The sequence below is a fragment of the Penaeus monodon genome, chromosome 1 (genome assembly GCF_015228065.2).
Source record: "Penaeus monodon isolate SGIC_2016 chromosome 1, NSTDA_Pmon_1, whole genome shotgun sequence".
Classification (NCBI taxonomy): domain Eukaryota; kingdom Metazoa; phylum Arthropoda; class Malacostraca; order Decapoda; family Penaeidae; genus Penaeus; species Penaeus monodon.
In genome coordinates, this window is record NC_051386.1 from 19,080,346 (window position 1) to 19,099,957 (window position 19,612).

The following is a 19,612-nucleotide window of genomic DNA, read 5'->3' on the forward strand; positions in this document are numbered from 1 at the left end:
AAAAATAAACAACAACATTTTTAGAAATGACAGTGAAGATGAACCCCCGCCACTGCTAGATGAAGTTATAAAAGCCTTAAAAGAATTAAAGAATAACAAGAGCCCGGGAATAGATGAAATAACAGCAGAACTAATAAAGAATGCTGGCGAAAGTGTTGAATACTTCTTCTACAAACTTTGTACGAAAATTTGGATTAAAAGAAAATGGCCAGAAGACTGGGTAAAATCAATCTTTACTCACATACCTAAAAAAGGTAATGCAATCCAATGCTACAATAACAGGACAATTGCATTAATAAGTCACAGCAGCAAAATTTTGTTGAAAATTATTGCTGAAAGAATGAAGTTGTGTTTCATTGATTACTCAAAAGCTTTTGATACTGTTGATCACGATATCCTCTGGAATAACATGAATGATATGAAATTTCCAAAACACATCATCCAACTAATAAAAGCCATGTATGACCAACAACAAGCAACTGTAAGAACCACTTATGGGTTAACAGAATGGTTCGAAGTCAACCAAGGAGTACGACAAGGTTGCATTCTGTCTCCGCACCTTTTTAATATATATTCTGAAGCAATTATGAGAGGTGCTCTAGAGAATTTTGAAGGAACTGTAGATGTTGGAGGATACAAAATATCAAATCTAAGATACGCCGATGATATAGTTTTTTTTTTTTTCATTGAACTACAACAACTACTAGATAAAGTTAGAGAAGCAAGCGAAAAGGCTGGTTTGTTTCTTAATGCCAAGAAAACTAAAATCATGAAGATTCAAAGATAACCGGCAATGAACGATGATGAACGTGTTACAATCAATGGAGTGGTTGTGGAAAATGTAAAAGAGTTCACTTATCTTGGAGCTGTTTTAACTAATACATATGATGATTCACCGGAGATAAAAAGAAGAAATACCATTGCCAAAAATGCCACAGTTGCTCTCAGTAACATCTGGAAAGACCGAAGCATTACCTTACGGACAAAGCTGAGGTTATTGAACTCGTTAGTTTTCCCAATAGCGTCATATGGTTCTGAGTGTTGGGTGCTGAAGAAGATAGACAAGAAAAAGGTCAATAGTTTTGAAATGTGGTGTTACAGATGAGTACTACATATTAACTGGACAGAAAAGAAAACGAATGATGAAGTGCTGAGAAAAATAAATTGTACAGACCGGCTGTTGGACATCTTAAACAAAAGGAAACTAAAGTTTGTTGGCCATGTGATGAGAAGTAAAAGTATTGAGAAAAACTTGCTGACAGGGATGGTGATAGGAAACAGAGGAAGAGGCAAACCGAAGACAAGACTGAGCGACAACATCAAAGATGTTTGCGGGCTGTCGATGGTACAAGTGGAAAGAAAAGCGCAAGATCGAGTTGAGTGGCGAAGGATGGTAGAGAGGTCTACGGCTGCTCAAACATGAGCATACCGTTATTGATGATATATATATATATATATATATATATATATATATATATATATATATATGTATGGGGCCGCAGTGGCCGAATGGTTAGAGCGTCGGACTCAAGACTGTCACGACGGCAATCTGAGTTCGAGGGTTCGAGTCACCGGCCGGCGCGTTGTTTCCCTTGGGCAAGGAACTTCACCTCGATTGCCTGCCTAGCCACTGGGTGGCCAAGCCAGCTCAAGTCAATGCCGGGTAAATAGAGATGGTGACTCGATAAAAACACCGGGCGGAAGGCAATGGCAAACCACCGCTCTAAATTGCTAAGAAAAAATCATGGAAAGCCCATGATCGTCAAGGCCGCGGTGGCCGAATGGTTAGAGCGTCGGACTCAAGACTGTCACGACGGCAATCTGAATTCGAGGGTTCGAGCCACCGACCGCCGCGTTGTTCCCTTGGGCAAGGAACTTCACCTTGATTGCCTACCTAGCCACTGGGAGGCCAAGCCAACCCAAGTCAAGTGCTAGTCCCAAGCCCGGATAAATAGAGAGAATGATTACCTAAAAGGTACCACCGGCACTCTCCGTGGAAAGGAACTGGGGACCCTACCACGTTATAAGATGTGGATAATTCTATTTCTGTTACAGGATGTGGATAATTCTATTTCTGTTACCAGTGGACCACGTGGCTGTTTTCCACGTGGATCCAAATGTCCCAAATAAGAACCACCCGCTCAGCGAAGGCAGAGGTCACATTTTATATCTGACCTCGTTTGACCGAGAGTCCGTGCCAAGCTACCGACGCGGTAGGGTCAGCTCTCGCCTCCCTCCGGGAGAGTTCGTAGCCAGCTACTACTGCGCTAAGGTCAGCCCTCGCCTCCCTCCGGGCGGGCTGACCGTGACCTCCGCTCGGCGCTCTTAACCCCTTTAGACAAGTCGTAGCGTCGTCGTAGCGTGTGTTCACCCCTTTACGTGTGTTTTGCGTCCCTGTCAGCCACTAGAGTACGCATAGCCTTTTACAAAGTGGAGGCAGCGAGGGCCGTTGCATCCTTTTGGCATGCAACACGGACACACCACCCCCGAAGAAAATCCGCTCGACCGCTTCAAGACATGGCTAAGAAAAAAACACGTAAGTACACGTTTGGGCCCCTTTCTTATTTCTTTTCCCTTCCTTCTCCCATACATGTGTTAAGCCGTTGTTTTTTGTTGGGTTAAAAGGTGCTAATGACAGCAAATGGCATGTTCTCCACTATTCTTCCACCTCAGATCGCATTTCCGTGTGATCGAGTATGTGATCAATAAACATGAATATCGTTCGTTAGTTAAGTAATTAATTATTTTCTCTCGTTTTTTAGAGATTTATATTGTTTCATCTGCAACGAATTTAACGCGTTCGTGATTTTATCTTATCACGAATACCATTTCATTTTATCTCGTTCCTAACCCTCGCCCCCGACCTGACCGTCCCTTTTCTTTCTTTTGCGGTCACTTTGGATTAGAAAAAGGTTATTTTCCTGTCTTGACCTGACCTCACTTTCTCTTTTCCCGGTCGGTGGCGGCGTGGGTAGGGTCAGATGACCACTTGGTTCCCTCTAATTTGGAAGCAAACATATCATTGTTACATTGCTTTTTGGTGACACGTTCTATCGGCGCTAGAGCGAAGCAGGTAACAAAATTGTATTATTTGGATATAGCGTAGGATCTTCCCCCTTATCATAGTGCACAGGATTGCCCGATATTGCCCCGGGTTGCGCAAACGCCTAATAGATCTGCGCTCCGTCGTTTGAAAGTAGGTGCAATAAACCGAAGTTATTCGTTCGTACGGCTCCCTTTGAGTCGGTGTGACCCGCGGTTACGTCCGTTAATTAATGTAGGACTAGGGTTTAAGCTAGAATCATTATTCGCTTATTAATCACACCTTTCTCACCCTCCTCAAGTCACTTGCATGTTTTGGGTACCCCCCAAGCGTTTGTGTGATTCGTGAATTATATATCCTTCGGGAATTTTGCGAGCGCCCATTACAGATACGCAGAAGAGAGCAGGATATTATATTCCTGGCTCGAGTCGCTTCAGTCATATACGGCATTTAGGTATAGGATCCCCCCGTTATTGAGTTTTATTGAAGTCTGACGTGCAAAGCTAGACATGTACCTCGGCAGTTCAGATTTCTGACCCCGAGAAGATTTGCTTGATAAAAGAATTGGCGAATATTTTTTTCATGTCACCATTCATTCATGCGTACATTCTGTCGCATATCATTATATGTTGAATTCAATGTGGTAGTTGAAATAATCTTAAATAGCTAGCATTGCTGATTTACTTCAGTTTTGTTATAGTGAAAGCTAATATTCGTGTTTGTGATTCATTCTCTGTGTGAGGTCACTCACCTTCCCTCTCATTAAGGCTAGCTGTCACTCACACACGCATACACACACACCTTCACCTCACTCACACACGCAGGACAAAAGACACTGACCCTTTTTCATTAATAAGGCTGGTTGCTGTCTTAGTGCCGGCGTAAAGATTTATTATGTATCTCTTTAGCCCGCAATTTTGTCCGTCGTGACGAGTGGTTTGTACATAAAGTACAAGTTACATCTATTTCTTATCTGTGTGACGACTATGGTTCAAATAGATCTTCGCGGATCGCCGATGTCGTTCCCTTATCTATTCTCATATCTATCAGAGATGGTTGATAGTTCAAATAGGTCTATGCGGACCGCTACTGACATCTCCCTCTTCTATTTTCTTCTTTACCTTTGTGAAAATAAAACACAAAATGAAAAAAAAAGACGAAAATAAGTTATAAACCAACATTAAGGACCGTAAATTGTTATGAATAACCGGCTAGTGGTAATTACCACCCCATCTTCTCTGTTGCCTTTCTTTTTCTCTTACTCTGGCCCTTACGTGTATGATCTGGCTCCCCGACTTTATATTGCAGTCGGACCGATACGGCACCGAGGGAGGACCCTTAGGATGCTGTGAGAAGGACGTCATCGAAGATCGCCATAGGCCCACGGACCAGGATTTTCGTCAGAAAATGTGTTAAGCCGTCCCAGTGTAGTGGACGGGCGTTGCCTGCCAGACTCCCCGTAGATCCAGCGAACCAGCACCTTTGCCGCAGGTACCAGTCGCCCCAGAATGCTGTGCCTGGCGGACGCCTGCAGATCCGGTCAACTCCAGGAGCTCGTAGCGCAGATATCAGCCGCCCCGAGATGCCGCCCCTGCCCCGACGCCCGTAGATCCGGACGAAGATTACGAGGACGTGTGGACGCGAGAAGGACCTGGACGAGATCTGTGAGGACGTGTGGACGAGGACGCCGCCGAGTTAGGCCTGGGCCGGGGGGGGAGAGCAAGGAGGACTTGTGCGAGACTTTCGAGGACGTGTGAATATCGAGGACGAGCAGATTACACCAAGGACCAGGAGGATGAGGACAACATGGACGAGCAGCCACGAAGTTGAACCAGGACGACGCACGAGAACGAGACGACCAGCCAAGTTAGGTCACCCTTGAAGGCGCCTCGAGGGCGAGGCGCGAGTAGGTGGCCGAGCAATATAAGATGTGGATAATTCTATTTCTGTTACAGGATGTGGATAATTCTATTTCTGTTACCAGTGGACCACGTGGCTGTTTTCCACGTGGATCCAAATGTCCCAAATAAGAACCACCCGCTCAGCGAGGGCGGAGGTCACATTTTATATCTGACCTCGTTTGACCGAGAGTTCGTGCTAAGCTACCACCGCGCTAAGGTCAGCCCTCGCCTCCCTCCAGGTGGGCTGACCGTGACCTCCGCGCGGCCCGATAACCCGTATAACTAAACATGTCGTGTTCTTATACTGCGTGGTGTCAACTCTCAGAAATAAAGAGTCAAGCCGTTAACAAGCATAACTACCCTCTGTTTACCATTGTACTAAGGATGATAGCCTTTTACACACGTACTCACTCCAAGAGCATCACAACATGAAAACTACAATTAAGTATCATGCTGTGACCACGGCGGCTCAGACATGAACCTACCGTTAAAAGAAGAAGATATATATGCACACACACACACACACACACACACACACCAAATATGTGTATATATATATATATATATATATATATATATATATATATATATATATATATATATATATATATATACATATATATATGTACATATATATACATACATATATATATATATATATATATATATATATATATATATATATATATATATATATCTATATATATATACATATATATGTAAATATACATACATACATATATATGTATATATATATATATATATATATATATATATATATATATATATATGTGTGTGTGTGTGTGTGTGTGTGTGTGTGTGTGTGTGTGTGTGTGTGTGTGTTGATGTGTGTGTATGTATGTATGTATGTATGTATATATGTATATATATATGTATGTATAGATATATATATACATACATACATACACACACACACACACACATACACACACACACACACACACACACACACACACACACACACACACACACACACACACATATATATATATATATATATATATATATATATATATATTTATATATATATATATATATATATATATATATATATATATATATATATATATATATATATTTCTAGTTTTTCATGAAATTTATTGTCCACAGCAAAGATTGCTAGTATATAAGTACATATATATAGATATATTCACACACACACACACACACACCACACACACACACACACACACAATATATATATATTATATATATATATATATTATATATATATATATATAATATATATATATATAATAATACACATACATAATATATATATAATATATATATATATATATATATATATATATATATATATATATATATATATTATATATATATATATATATGTTTGTGTGTGTGTGTGTGTGTGTGTGTGTGTGTGTGTGTGTGTGTGTGTGTGTGTGTGTGTGTGTGTGTGTGTACGTGTGTATCTGTGTGTGTGTGTGTGTGTTTTGTGTGTGTGTGTGTGTGTGTGTATGTGTGTGTGTGTGTGTGTGTGTGTGTGTGTGTGTGTGTGTGTGTGTGTGTGTGTGTGTGTGTTCATTTATACATATACATTATGCATTCATGAGCAGTGTTCACACGCACAGAACTGTATGTGTATTTCTCTGTATGTCCGTCCGTGTGTGAAAATGTATCTAGTACATACACTGTACATGCATATATATATAACAAATTCACACATGCACATATGCAATCTGTCTGTCTCTATATCTCTCTCTGTACCAGCAGTCGATCTGGCTAATGCCGAGGGGACGCATTGCCACCCCCTTCCCAGGCAAGTTCACTGTTCACCTCTGCTTAACAGCATATCTGGTCGATTTCCCCAAATTTCGACTTTCTTATTCGTCTCACGAGCCTCACCTATCTAGAGTAGTCTCTAAAAGACAGTACCTGATGGGCGAGATCACACCCATTTAGTTAAGCATTCACATGTTGTGCAAATGGCAGGTTCTATGTCAGTCTTATTATTGTTGGTTGGTCACATGTTTCTGTCAATAGAACCGCATAGTCTGACTTCTGGAGAGAGGATTTAAGACAAGTCTCTAAGGCAGAAGACAGAGTCCACGTTTTGCTGACAAGCACATCCGGCAGCATCAGAACCTTGAGGATAAGTAGCTAAGTGATTCGGCGCAAGGACCATTATCTCCAAAGGCCTTCCTGAGCTGGTGGAGGCTCTAAGCAGCTCGTGACCCAACAGACAATGGCGTACTCAAATGAGCGGAATTACTTGGATGCAGTTTATTGTAGACTTGCAATAGACTATCCATTTTGTTCCTATTTCCGAGGCTTCGGTAGGTTGTCTTTGGCGTTTTAGAAAGGGTGAGAGCAAACAAGGTCTATATAAGTACTTATATAGACCTTCAGAGCGATTACCTTGCCTGATATTCTGAGCTCTGTAACGTTTCGGTGACTGGTGCAGCCCTAACGATCTCCTTTCCATTTCGAGTGGTTTGGTCACGCCGCTCAACAGGGTATGCCAATTTCCGAGCCATGGTTTCGCTCCAACTTCAGCAGTCCAGAAGTGCTGCATATACCAGTTGTTATACCACCGTTCAGTTAGAGGGTCGCCTTCCTAACTGCTGTTTTTATTACTATTATTGTTTTTTCCATTTTTATCATTCTTATCTTCATTTAAATCGGCTGCATCATTATCTTTATCAGTTTGGTACTATTAATGATGTTAATACTATTATCATAATGACCTTTTTTTGCTATGATTACTCGATGATGATATCACTATCATATTAGCGTTATCGTTATCATTTGATATAATTTGATTTCCATTGTTACTAGTTTACTGTTTCGCTACAATTCCAATTAGTAGTGATATTTTTGTATTAGCTTTATCAATTAGAACTTGATGTAAGGTTTTACTTTTGCCATAAGTTACCTCTGTGATTTAATTGAATAACGATTTCAATCTGACAACTTTTACTTTAAAGCTTTTATCGTTATCAATTGCAGCCATTGCAGTAAGAAAATAATTTTAGTGGCTTTTCTTGGTAATGTTTTATTATCTCTAAAGTTGAAAAAAAATATATATTTCCTGCGCGTCTATTTCATATAATTTATTATAACATATTTATCTCTGTTGTATAAGATATCTAAAGTAAGGTTATATAAACGATCTTAACACATACATAACAAGAGATAAAATAGAAAGAAAATTATAAATAACGTTCTCAACTAACATCAAGTAAGGTATTTTATTAGATATTTTGTGGAATTTACTAAAACAAACACTCATTACATAATGATACACTAATATTTATTCACACATCAACGTAACCCTGATATATTCCAACAAGAGAAGTAAACACACGACGTAACCTCGGCTTTGACTGCGCGAAGAGAGGCGTCTGCAGCTGGTGGAGACCCGGCTTCCGAAAATGAAGAGTAGCATTGTTAAATCACTTCTGCGGTGTCAAAGTGAGTAGGGTGGAGGAAGTTGTGAATATTGTGTGTATGTTTGTAGCTTGTAGGTGTTGAGAGTACTTGGAATAGGGAAGAAATACTTTAGGAAAATATTTTCAGATGTGGAACACCTGAGCTTTCGTGATCAGCAGTTGTTGTGAAGGTTATTTTTATATTGCTTTTCACAAATGTCGTTTCTGTGATAATAGTAAGGATAACCAGCTGAGAATATACCTTTCATTGTAGGGAGCAGAAAACAGGAATGTTTGTTAATGAACAAATAAATAAATAATTAAAGTAATTTGGTAAAGTTCGATTTTGATAATGAACTCAGAACACTTGTGTGCAACAGATCACAATGATATTGGTAGTGATGATTTATTTTTAACCTCTGCTATTCATGTGTGTAGGATTTGTGCCCCCCCCCCCCCCATGCCACATCCCACAAATGATAAAGGAAGGCATGAAGGTTACCAGGGAAATATGGTAAAATATGAAGAAATACATGAAGTAGGTTACGTAATTGTCTTTTACAAAGGGTTGTTACAGTGTAGTAGAATGTAAGACCAATCAGAGGGAAGTAAAGGTTTGGAAGAATTACCACAAAGTGTCTAATGCAGGGGGCCTGTGAGAGGAAGACCAAGAGAAAGGGTATAGCCACCTGCACTGACAAGAGCATGTATGCACTCTGCTAGGAAAAGATATTGGAAATGTGTATTCTTAACTGATGGCATTGTCAACCTGGAGAGAGTTAGAGATGGAAACTGAATGTGTAACCCCTTCCAGATGGGTCACATATACAGGTGTCGTAATATACCGCTTGGTCTGCGGGTGTCATGATATACCACTTGGTCTGCGGGTACGGCTGTACGCACAGAGATGCACCAGAACATGTGGAGCGGGAAGCTCCGCTTCATGTAGCGGACTCCTACACATAATGTTTGGCCATTGCCATAAATCACCTGAGTTTATTACGCTCAGAGATTTCTGTTACCTATCGGCAGAGAATACCAGTCTATGACACTAGGTACCAATTATCTCATGTAAATTTTTATACTTTCTGACATTATTTGAGTGAACAGAACAACATAAATATGAGTTTCCCCATCAGTAGAAAATCTGTGCTATGGGTCCACAACCAGAATGATACAGGTAGTACAGTGGTAACGTGTTGGCCTCTCATCCGAGGGGTCGGCGGTTCGCGCCCCGCTCAGGTGCGAGAAGTTGCAACTGTCGCCCGGAGGTACTGCTGTGGCTGGACACCACAGCGGGCAAGCACTCGGTTCAGCCGAGTCAGCAGTAGCTGACACACATGAGCAAAATCAAGCAGACAGTATGTCACCCCAAGAATATCAAATGGAATCCAAACCAAAATTGTTGGCATGCTTCTAAAAAATTTTGAGGTGCCACAGTTGCTACTGGTTGATCTGCAAGTTCACTCTTGCACTGCAGTAGCGGTCATGCTCTCCATGAACCTTGTTTTAGTCATGAGCTACTGCACAGAGAGGTACAGGCAACAGCATGCCTGGACCTCAAGTTGAAGAGGTTCATATGCGAGTGTTGTCTCCATCTTGTAGGGTAGTGTATTCCCTGTCATAGGTGCTATCCTGTCATGTATACCAAGAGGATTGTTTGTAATCTTAGATAGGGATTTGCATTTTCCGTAATCATATTGGCCATGTTCTTTTAAAACCCCTTGAAATTTGCAGAGATCTTTGACTTATGATCTGAGGGCCATTACAATTGATATACAGTTTCAAGTGATCATTACAGTCACTATTCAGCACTCTTGCAAAGGCCAGTGAGGCCCCACCATATATATTCACACAAAAGGCAGTTTGGGCTGATTAGTTAGCATTGAATTGCAAGGGAATTTACAGGCTTTTAGTTTGACAAACAATGTGGTGGAGGTTTATTAGCTTTTGCCTAAATGTCAGTAAGCAAGTAAGCCATTGACAGATTTGTGTAGTATGATATTAAGCAAGATATTTTTTCAGCATATGACTATAAGACTTTCTTGTTAATAATTTATAAAAGAAATAGAATAAAGTGAAAGTTTACATTTTTTAATCATTAGAATTGTTTAACTTGCTGGCACCGGAAACATGTAATAGCCACTGTTTTGTTTTGTGAAATGTTTACACGTAGTTGGCTCAATAAGTTTTTGGATTTTTTTCCAGTGCTCTTAATACCAATGCTGTTACTATTATTATTGATATTAGGATTATTATATCACTATTAATAATGGTAATAGCAATATTAAACCAAAAAAGAATATATCTGAAAATCAAGGAAAGGGTAAACAGATAAGATAGGTAGGACTAATAAGCACTTGTAGAGCCATCCATGTATAAACACTAAACTAAACTTGCAGTGGGCATGGCATGTACCTACATGCTATCCCTGATGGCAAAGAGTTAACCCAGTTGTGAAAGGTATTTCTTGTGCTGAACCAAGCTACATGCTGGAGATCGTAGTAGTGTAGTCACCCATTTGAGAGAAAAATTAGTAGCATGTGGAAGATATATTTACCCAACTCTGTACATGATTTCATAGGCTGTTCAGGGTGCACAACTCGGTGGCTGATCACAAGTCATGTAGTCTTACTTGGGCTCAGCTCCTGACAAGAATAGATGCCAACTGTCAATTTAGAGTTGAAAGCCATTTTCTTTTGTTAAGTTGTAATGTTCACAATGTATTTCCTCTTTGTTTAATTTGGGCACAAGGCAGTTGATGCTATAATGTTATGATGGGGTTATACCTATATCAGAAGGTAAGCCTTGTTTTATAAGGCATGCCAAAATTAGCTCTAAAGGTCACCAGGGGCTCATTATAATATTTTGATCAGTAACGTTATGATTGTGTAATCTGTTGTTTTAATTGTTATGAAGCTGAAATATAGCAAATTTTACTTATTCTCTCTGGGTGTATTTGCTACTTTGATTTTTTATGCTTATATGTTAATGAGCACTTATTCAGAACCTTTTATGATAACTTGAGCTGGCCACAAACCACACATGTGGAAGAATTGTTAAAATTAATAAGCTATTGTTGATTTTAGTAAGTGAAAATGTGCAGCAATAATAGATACTTTTAAGATAGTGAGAGAAATTGATAAACATAAACATATTTTTTATTTTAGCGCTTGGTAAAAGATTTTCATAAATTTCTGTGTATTATACACTATTATGAAAAGATTTTAGTTCATGTTAGGCAGTGACAATTATAGTCTTAGATATGGTACATTTCAAAGGGTTGAAGGTATAAAAGCACTAAAAATATAAGGCCATTAACTCAAATTCTCAAGTGAAGTCATGACATATTGTAACCAGTGCTATCAGAAGTATATTTACATTGCTACCTAAATTATTCACATAATTTAGTATATCATGTAACTCTGTTAAGAGAATGCACTTTATCACGTGGAGAGGGTGTCAGCTGCTCCATCCCCAGTAAGATAACTTTAAAAATAATCTCCCTCTTCAGTTTTTTCCTATTTTCATGCTGGTTTAGTTAACCAACAAAACATATCCTATAGTAGCTACAGGACTTTTTAATTTCCAAGTTTTCATTTTTTGTAAATCGTCTGCACATGTACCAATTAAATATTTCAACCTTCATCAAACAGATGGTATATTGCGTCCAAGTATATGTCGCCTTACGACATCAAGCTCGACAGGGGGTGAAGCACAGGCTCAACCAAAGCACGATGTACGGGATAGCTCCTCACCAAAGACTGGTATCCTAATGTTGAACATGGGTGGTCCACAGACCACAGATGAAGTTCACGAGTTTTTGCTTCGACTGTTCAAGGATCGCGACATTATTCAGCTGCCATTCCAAGAGTAAGTGCAAGAATCATTTTATATTTTTATTTTATTTTATTTTCCCCTCCAGTGCTGCATAATATTCATTTGACAGTTATAGAAATATATTGTTTGATTTTATCTTTTATTTAGTATTTTAAAAGAAGAGAGAGCATGGTGAGATTTTGGTATTACTCAAAAGACAATTTGTAGATAGTTTTAAGAATTAGTATATTCTGGTAGAATTGAGCACAACTGAAAGAGGGATGTATATTTTCCAGTAAACACTTAGTGTCTTAGTAATTTTATCTCTATAATAAACTTTTATCTTCAGGGATTGATATTCTTTTATTTGATCTTGACAAAGAAAATATGTTAGTGGATAATATCAGTAGTGATTTTCTATATTAAGATTACTTTGTGGGTTCTCATTCTTGAATCAGTAACTAATAAAGCATTTTCTTTTATTAATATGAATGCAAGTATTTTGCTTGCTATGTAAAAATGAAGAAATTGAATAGAAATGAATTTTCATGTTATTGATTTCTAAATTCTAATGGTCTAGATTAGGTAAAACTTTGAAGCCATTATATCTGACTAACTTTTGCCATCTATCTCCCAGTTACATGGGACCATGGATTGCAAAGAGAAGAACACCAGATATCCAGAAAAAGTATAAGGAGATTGGTGGTGGATCTCCAATTTTCAAATGGACGGATCTGCAGGTAAGTTTAAAAAAGAAAAAAGTGAGATTGTGTTTTTATTTGCATTAATTGCAATGAAAAAGGGAAGTGAAAAATCAGTTAATGTAAACCGATAATGAGATGTAACTTGCATGAGGATTAAAATAAATAGATCCATTTTAAAAAATAAAAAATCCAACTTTATTACATAATGGAAATTTTTACACAAATGATTAAATTCCTTAGTGGTTTTTACTGATAATTGTCAGTACAATAAAGCATCTTACATCAAGAAGATAAACTCTTGATATTTTTATTACAGGGGAGACTACTCTGTGAACGACTTGATGAACTGCATCCCGAGTCTGCGCCCCATAAGCATTATGTTGGTTTCCGCTATGCTCAGCCATTGACTGAAGATACCTTGGAGAAGATGGAGGAGTGAGTTCCAAACTTTCCTGATTATTGTCCATTGATTTCCCCTGATTTTGTGGCTGAAACTTGGTCTTTCATATGATATACAGACATCCATTCCCTGATAAATGCAATAGTCTGGCACTGCTGATCACATCTGGGAATGGACAGAAATTGGATGTATGTGTAGTTTTATGTATCCCCAGCAGTTAGAGATGAAATGAAAAATAGCTTGTTTCACAAAATAAAATTTCTCTACAAACAAAAAAATTGTGTGTGTGCGTGTGCGTGTGCGTGTGCGTGTGCGTGTGCGTGTGCGTGTGTGTGTGATTGCAATAATCATGGTATGTAATATGATAAACTTGTAGCAAATAGTATCCTGTGGATTTTCTCTTTTAAGAAAACACTGAAAGTAATATTGCTCTTTATTTGTTAAAGATCAATGAAGTGTAAGAAATTAACTGGAAGATGACATTAAATTTCTTTGCAATGCAGGGATGGAGTTGAAAACTGCATTGCCTTCTCTCAGTACCCGCAGTACAGCTGCAGTACGACAGGCTCCAGCATGAACGCCATCCATAAATTCTATGCTAACAGGTATAGTGTCATTTTGTAATGATTGTATACATAGTACTGTTTAAGTAGGCTCTTCTAATGCATGGATGGCAATACTACATGCCATGCCTTCTGTAATTTAAGTTTATTTATTGTCTTTACACACACACACACACACACACACACACACACACACACACACACACACACACACACACACACACACACACACACACACACACACACACACACACACACATATATATACATATACGTATATATATGTATATATATGTATATGTATATATATGTATATATATGTATATATATGTATATATGTGTATATATGTGTGTGTGTGTGTGTGTGTGTGTGTGTGTGTGTGTGTGTGTGTGTGTGTGTGTGTGTGTGTGTGTGTGTGTGTGTGTGTGTGTGTGTGTGTGTGTGTGTGTGTACACATAAATATGTATATGTGTATATATGTATACATATATATGTAGAGTTAGTGTGTAGTTAAACTGAAACTATATCAGTTATTCTGATATAAGGTTTTAACATAGTGATAATATTGTTATTGCCTTTTTTGTTAGATTTACTTCCATTACAGATCTGTAGAGTCAGGAATGAAGTGGAGTGTCATTGATCGATGGTGTACAAACCCCTTCCTTGCAAAGTGCTTTGCTGACAATATCAGAAAGGAATTGGAGCAGTTCCCTGAGGAAAAGAGAAAAGATGTTTTCATCCTTTTCTCTGCACATTCTTTGCCAATGAGGGTATGTAGTCTTTAGAGTTTTTATTATTTTCTTAAATATTATTATTATTGTTATAGCATTTGTTAATATCATAGTGACTAGCATTATAGTCCTACATTGAAGTACCTAGAAAAATATTACTCAGAGATAAATTTTCCGTTGGAAAGAAAACTTCCAATTTTGAATGATTAAGTGACAGAAGCAGCATCTGATAATTATTGTTATTGGTTTACCACTTTTGTAATACCCTTGAAAAATTAGTTCTAAAAGTTTTTTCTTTATTTTGAGATTAGGGTCTATATAAATATGTGCTTGTTATTTTCAATGTAAGCATTTATATATTGGATATTTTTGCTAATAAATGTTCATTTTAATTTTTACAGCAAGTTGGGCGTGGTGATCCTTATTCTGCTGAGGTTGGTGCTACAGTACAGCTTGTTATGCAAGAACTTGGATTTACAAATCCATACCGTTTAGTTTGGCAAAGCAAGGTTGGTCCCCTTCCATGGCTGACTCCAGCTACAGATGATGCAATTAAAGGTGAATGTGGTTGAATGCTCCATCATAGTTTGTATTTGTGTAAATTGTTAAGCAAAAAGAAATAATAATCATTAAATATATAAATAATAAGTAAATAAATAAATAAATGGAATACTCAGTCGTCTTAGTCTTTATCTTATTAGAATACAATTGTGTTCTTTTATTGTGTTGATAATCAGTATTTACAGTAATATTTCTTATTTAGGTCTTGTGCAGAGAGGAAGGAAGAACATGATCTTAGTCCCAATAGCATTCACAAATGAGCACATAGAAACCCTGCATGAGATGGATATTGAGTATGCTGAAGATCTTGGAAAAGAGGTAGGTTGCTTGGCTTTTATATGATATTAACAGCATATGATCCTGTCCTGTGCAGAATTCTCATATTTCATGAATGGTAAATCTGATCTGTGGAGTCTAGAGTGGTTATTTTACACACCAGAAAATTATTTTCTTAAGATAAAAATCAAATGTTTTTTGGTCAACATCGCAAGTGTTTAGAACATTGACTGTAATGCCTCATACCCATTTCATTAATGCTATTTAAGGGTGTGATAAAAGATATTAAAGCCATGAATGTATTCCCCTATACAGGTTGGAGCTGAGTGCATACGCCGATGTGCATCACCCAATGACCATCCCTTCTTCATTGATGCCCTTGTAGATGTGGTCAGCAAGCATCTTCAGGAAGGTCACAGGTGCTCGGAACAGTTCCTCCACAACTGTCCTTTGTGTGTGAATCCCTCGTGCTATGCTTCAAAGAAATGGTTTAGATATACCACCAAAAAGTTTTAGTTATTAAAAAGAGAAGAGTTAAAGATAGAGGCATTGCATACTAAAAGGTTAATGTGAGACAGTTGAAAAAATGTAGATGAGGTGGGTTATTGTTTTACGTATTATATTTGGCAAACTTTTTACTTGATTTGACTCTGGTTTGATGGAATATCTTTTTTATTATATTTAAAAATCAGATTTGCAATTATTTATTCCATATTTTATATAAAAGTAGAGAGGAAGATATAATATTAGCCAAAATGCCACAAATGAAGATTGTGCAAATATGAATTAGCTTATTATGAATTACCAGGGAATGTAAATTGTTTATAAATTACCATGTAAACTGCATTTTAAAAAATTATTTATACTGAAAGTATACTTTTATATAGCCACAATTCAGGTTTATTATTATGCAGATATTCCCTGGCATTGAGAAAATGCACATACACAATATTTATTTACAAGACCACTATGTGAAGATCTTATGAAGGAGGGTAAGCAGTTTAACGAGGTTTGTAATAGGCCAAATGGTACCAAAGCAGGGGCATATTACTACTTAATGTGATATTGTAAATTTTTCTGTCTTCAAATATGACCTGAGAAATTATTTGTTGGAACTAGCTATTCATTTTTTTTATTTATGTTTAGTTTAATACTATGGTTATGGGGTTTAATGCCTTTAATGTTTCATTGTATCTACCATTTTTATTTAATTGTGTAACATCATTCTTATATCACTCACTTGTGTTGGATTTTCTTTCTTTGTTAGTCTACTTCACCCTTTCTTGTAGTAATAAGCACAAAATCTTAATATAAAGATGAGTAAGTAATGAATTTTTTTCCTGCAAATTGTCTTTGTTTCTGCTAGTTAAAGCCACAGAACAAAAGAATTCAGACTTTAACACCAGTTATAGAGAAAAGAAGGTCAATGTGAAGGACTGCAGGCTCTTCTTGATATCTCCCAAACTGTAGCTTCCAGTATTATGTGTATTTATTGTTGCACAGTAACCCACTGGCCCCGGGTGACATGACCATCACTTCATGAAAAATTATGGCTGAGGGCTGGGTTGGATGAGAATGCGCCTTCAAGAAAATTTTAACTGGGTCAGGGTGACAGGAATGACTCATCATGAATGCACAAAGATCTTGGAAAATGATTAGACTGGGCATATAGGAAGCAGCTCTTGCACTATTTCCACCAGTAAACAGGGTGGACTGTACCATTTGTGAGCCATGGCTGAAAGAGTACTGGCTCCAGAGAAGAGACCATATGCATTATCAGGATCTTATTCCTGCCCACCAAAGAGGAGGCAAGCAATCTTGATACCAGACATGAGTGTTCATGTTGGCTGGGCCTACAAGCCACACACCCAGGAGAATCACCATTCAGTTAAGCATATTGCCCAGATTTTGGTCCATGTGCAGGCCACTAGGCACCCGGATCTAATGGGTTAAGAAAATGTTAGAAAATATATATTTGTTATGTAAATATGAATTTTTGTTTCCCTTAACCTTTACTTAGGAGTATATATTTGACAGTTTAACTTATATTTAAACAGAGGTGTTTATACAAACCATGTCAATAGTAAATTAGTGTTGTAAGTTTTAGGCCCCCCAAATTTAATTGTTTTGCATTAACTAGTCCCCCCTCCCCCCAATCTCACATCTGCTTTTGTTATGAAGGGTGGCATATGAAATGGGGGCTGGGGCCTAGTGCTGGGGATCTGCTCTGCCTTGAGCCTCTACCAATTCTGCACTGTTATTTCTTGTTCTTTCCTTTTCCTTCTCTTCTCCATAACCTTATTCCTAATGTGTGAGAGCTGTATTGAAAGGATGAAAAAGGTAGCTTTGTTCATCTATAATGGGCTCAGGAAGCCATGGGTATGGTATTCCCCTAATTAGTCATCTAGCTCTTACCACTCGTCGGGACCTTGAGGGGTGAACCATTTCTTTTCCCCACATGTTGTGAGTCATCCACCAAGGTCATTACTCAACCGTGAGAATGCATACCTTCCACTCTCCCACCATGCTCCTCTTCCCTTATTACTGCTCTTTATCCTTATTGTCCTCCACAGTACTACCACATTTCACACCACTCTTTCCTCCTGTCTTTATCCTTTTACTACTTTCATTACACATCTCTTGAGTACTCTTTTTGTCCCAGCCAAGTGGGATAAATTTGTGATTTTTCTTTCAGCCACTTAATACACCCCAATCATTTTCACCTTGTCAAAATTTTATCCAAGTCCCAAGCTCATGCATTATCTAACTTGAATAACCTTCCTTGCACTTATTTCTACCCAGCCCCCCCCCCCCCCCAGCCCTTGCTCGTTACTGTTGTGGGGGGCTTAGAAGATGGGGACTGAGGCCAATATTGGGTCCTCAGCCCTCACCTCAAACAATTTTGCATGGTCTTTTATTTTCCTCCTTTCATTTTCCATTTCTTCATCTCCTTGTTCTATTTATCCTAATCACTAAACTCATTTTTGCCATTTTCACCACAGTACTTTATCATAATGCTTCCTATTCCCTTAACTCTGTTCCCTTCTAACAACCATTACCTTATACTATACTCCATCAGCTCTGCTTATGTTGACATGTCATAAGAAAAAAAATAATAAATAAATAAAATACCCAGTCTCACTCTTCCCTTAATACTTTTAACAGGAACTGCTGATTGACCTGTCTACAGTAAAGAATGATCAGACTGTGAAGACAACTTGCTCGTTTGCCTTATTGACTATATGCAATATCATTGCAGTGCTACACTTTTCCCCCCAAGAGGCCATCATAGGTCCTCCACTAATATAGCCAAGATTACCTTCTCACATGACCTTTCCCATGATGTTTATACTGGCAGAGTCCTACCCTGCCAGACCATATCAACCCTTCCCCCCCGTCAGTCAGTAATTTTGGTGTAAGGCCACCTTCCAAGCACTGTTGCTCTACACCCCACTGCCCAACCTGGTCTTGACTATTTATCACACACGTGCCACCTCCCTGTCTTTCCCAGTCAAATTCTTTTGCCATTCGAAATACAGATATTCCAATCCCTACCATTTCCCCAGAGCTTACTCATGGGGAAATGATAAATAACTGAAATTTGATCCATATTGGTTATTTGTCTGTCTAAGGAGGAACTCTTGAGTTTGAAAACATAATTCAATCTCATTTTTTGTCCGTTTCCTGTTATACCCCATCTACCACACTCTTACACCTACATTTTCCTCTTCTACTTAACAAGAAAAATTGTTTATCAGACCTTATCCAAATCCTACGGAAACTCATGGACATTTCACAAGATCCATTCCTCTCCCTCATCCACCTTCCAATCTCAGTGACTGCTGACAGCCATCCTCATATTCATGTTCCTTCTACCCCACTTTCGTCCAACACACCCTTTCCTACCCTTCTTCGGTCTCAGAAACCTAACCTTTCTCATCACCTATCTTTCTATAACCTATTCATGGTTTGTATTCAAGAGACTTTTCTTACACATGCTCTTGTATGTATTCCCATTTACCATTTTGTCTCTTCCCCTCTCTCTCTGTGTCCTCTATACTTGTCCATCAGAAAAACAGCCCTCAAGACAGTTATCACTGCTGGAACAAAGTTGTTTTAGTTTCTCTCTCACCTTACCTCTGCCCTATTTTGCAATTTTGACAGATATTTCTTCAAAATGCCCATACCATAAATGAA

General features: G+C 38.3%; 1 protein-coding gene across 1 annotated transcript; it reads left to right on the plus strand.

Annotated features, from left to right (window-relative positions):
- The first annotated feature begins 8,156 nt into the window (after positions 1-8,156).
- On the plus strand, positions 8,157-17,408 carry LOC119598963 (ferrochelatase, mitochondrial-like). Its single transcript, XM_037948733.1, has 10 exons — positions 8,157-8,175; positions 8,283-8,403; positions 12,017-12,233; positions 12,817-12,919; positions 13,200-13,318; positions 13,787-13,888; positions 14,452-14,617; positions 14,980-15,136; positions 15,342-15,457; positions 15,731-17,408. The coding sequence occupies exons 2-10, from the start codon at positions 8,364-8,366 to the stop codon at positions 15,929-15,931; spliced, it is 1,221 nt and encodes a 406-aa protein (XP_037804661.1). The 5' UTR covers positions 8,157-8,175; positions 8,283-8,363; the 3' UTR covers positions 15,932-17,408.
- Positions 17,409-19,612: the final 2,204 nt, after the last annotated feature.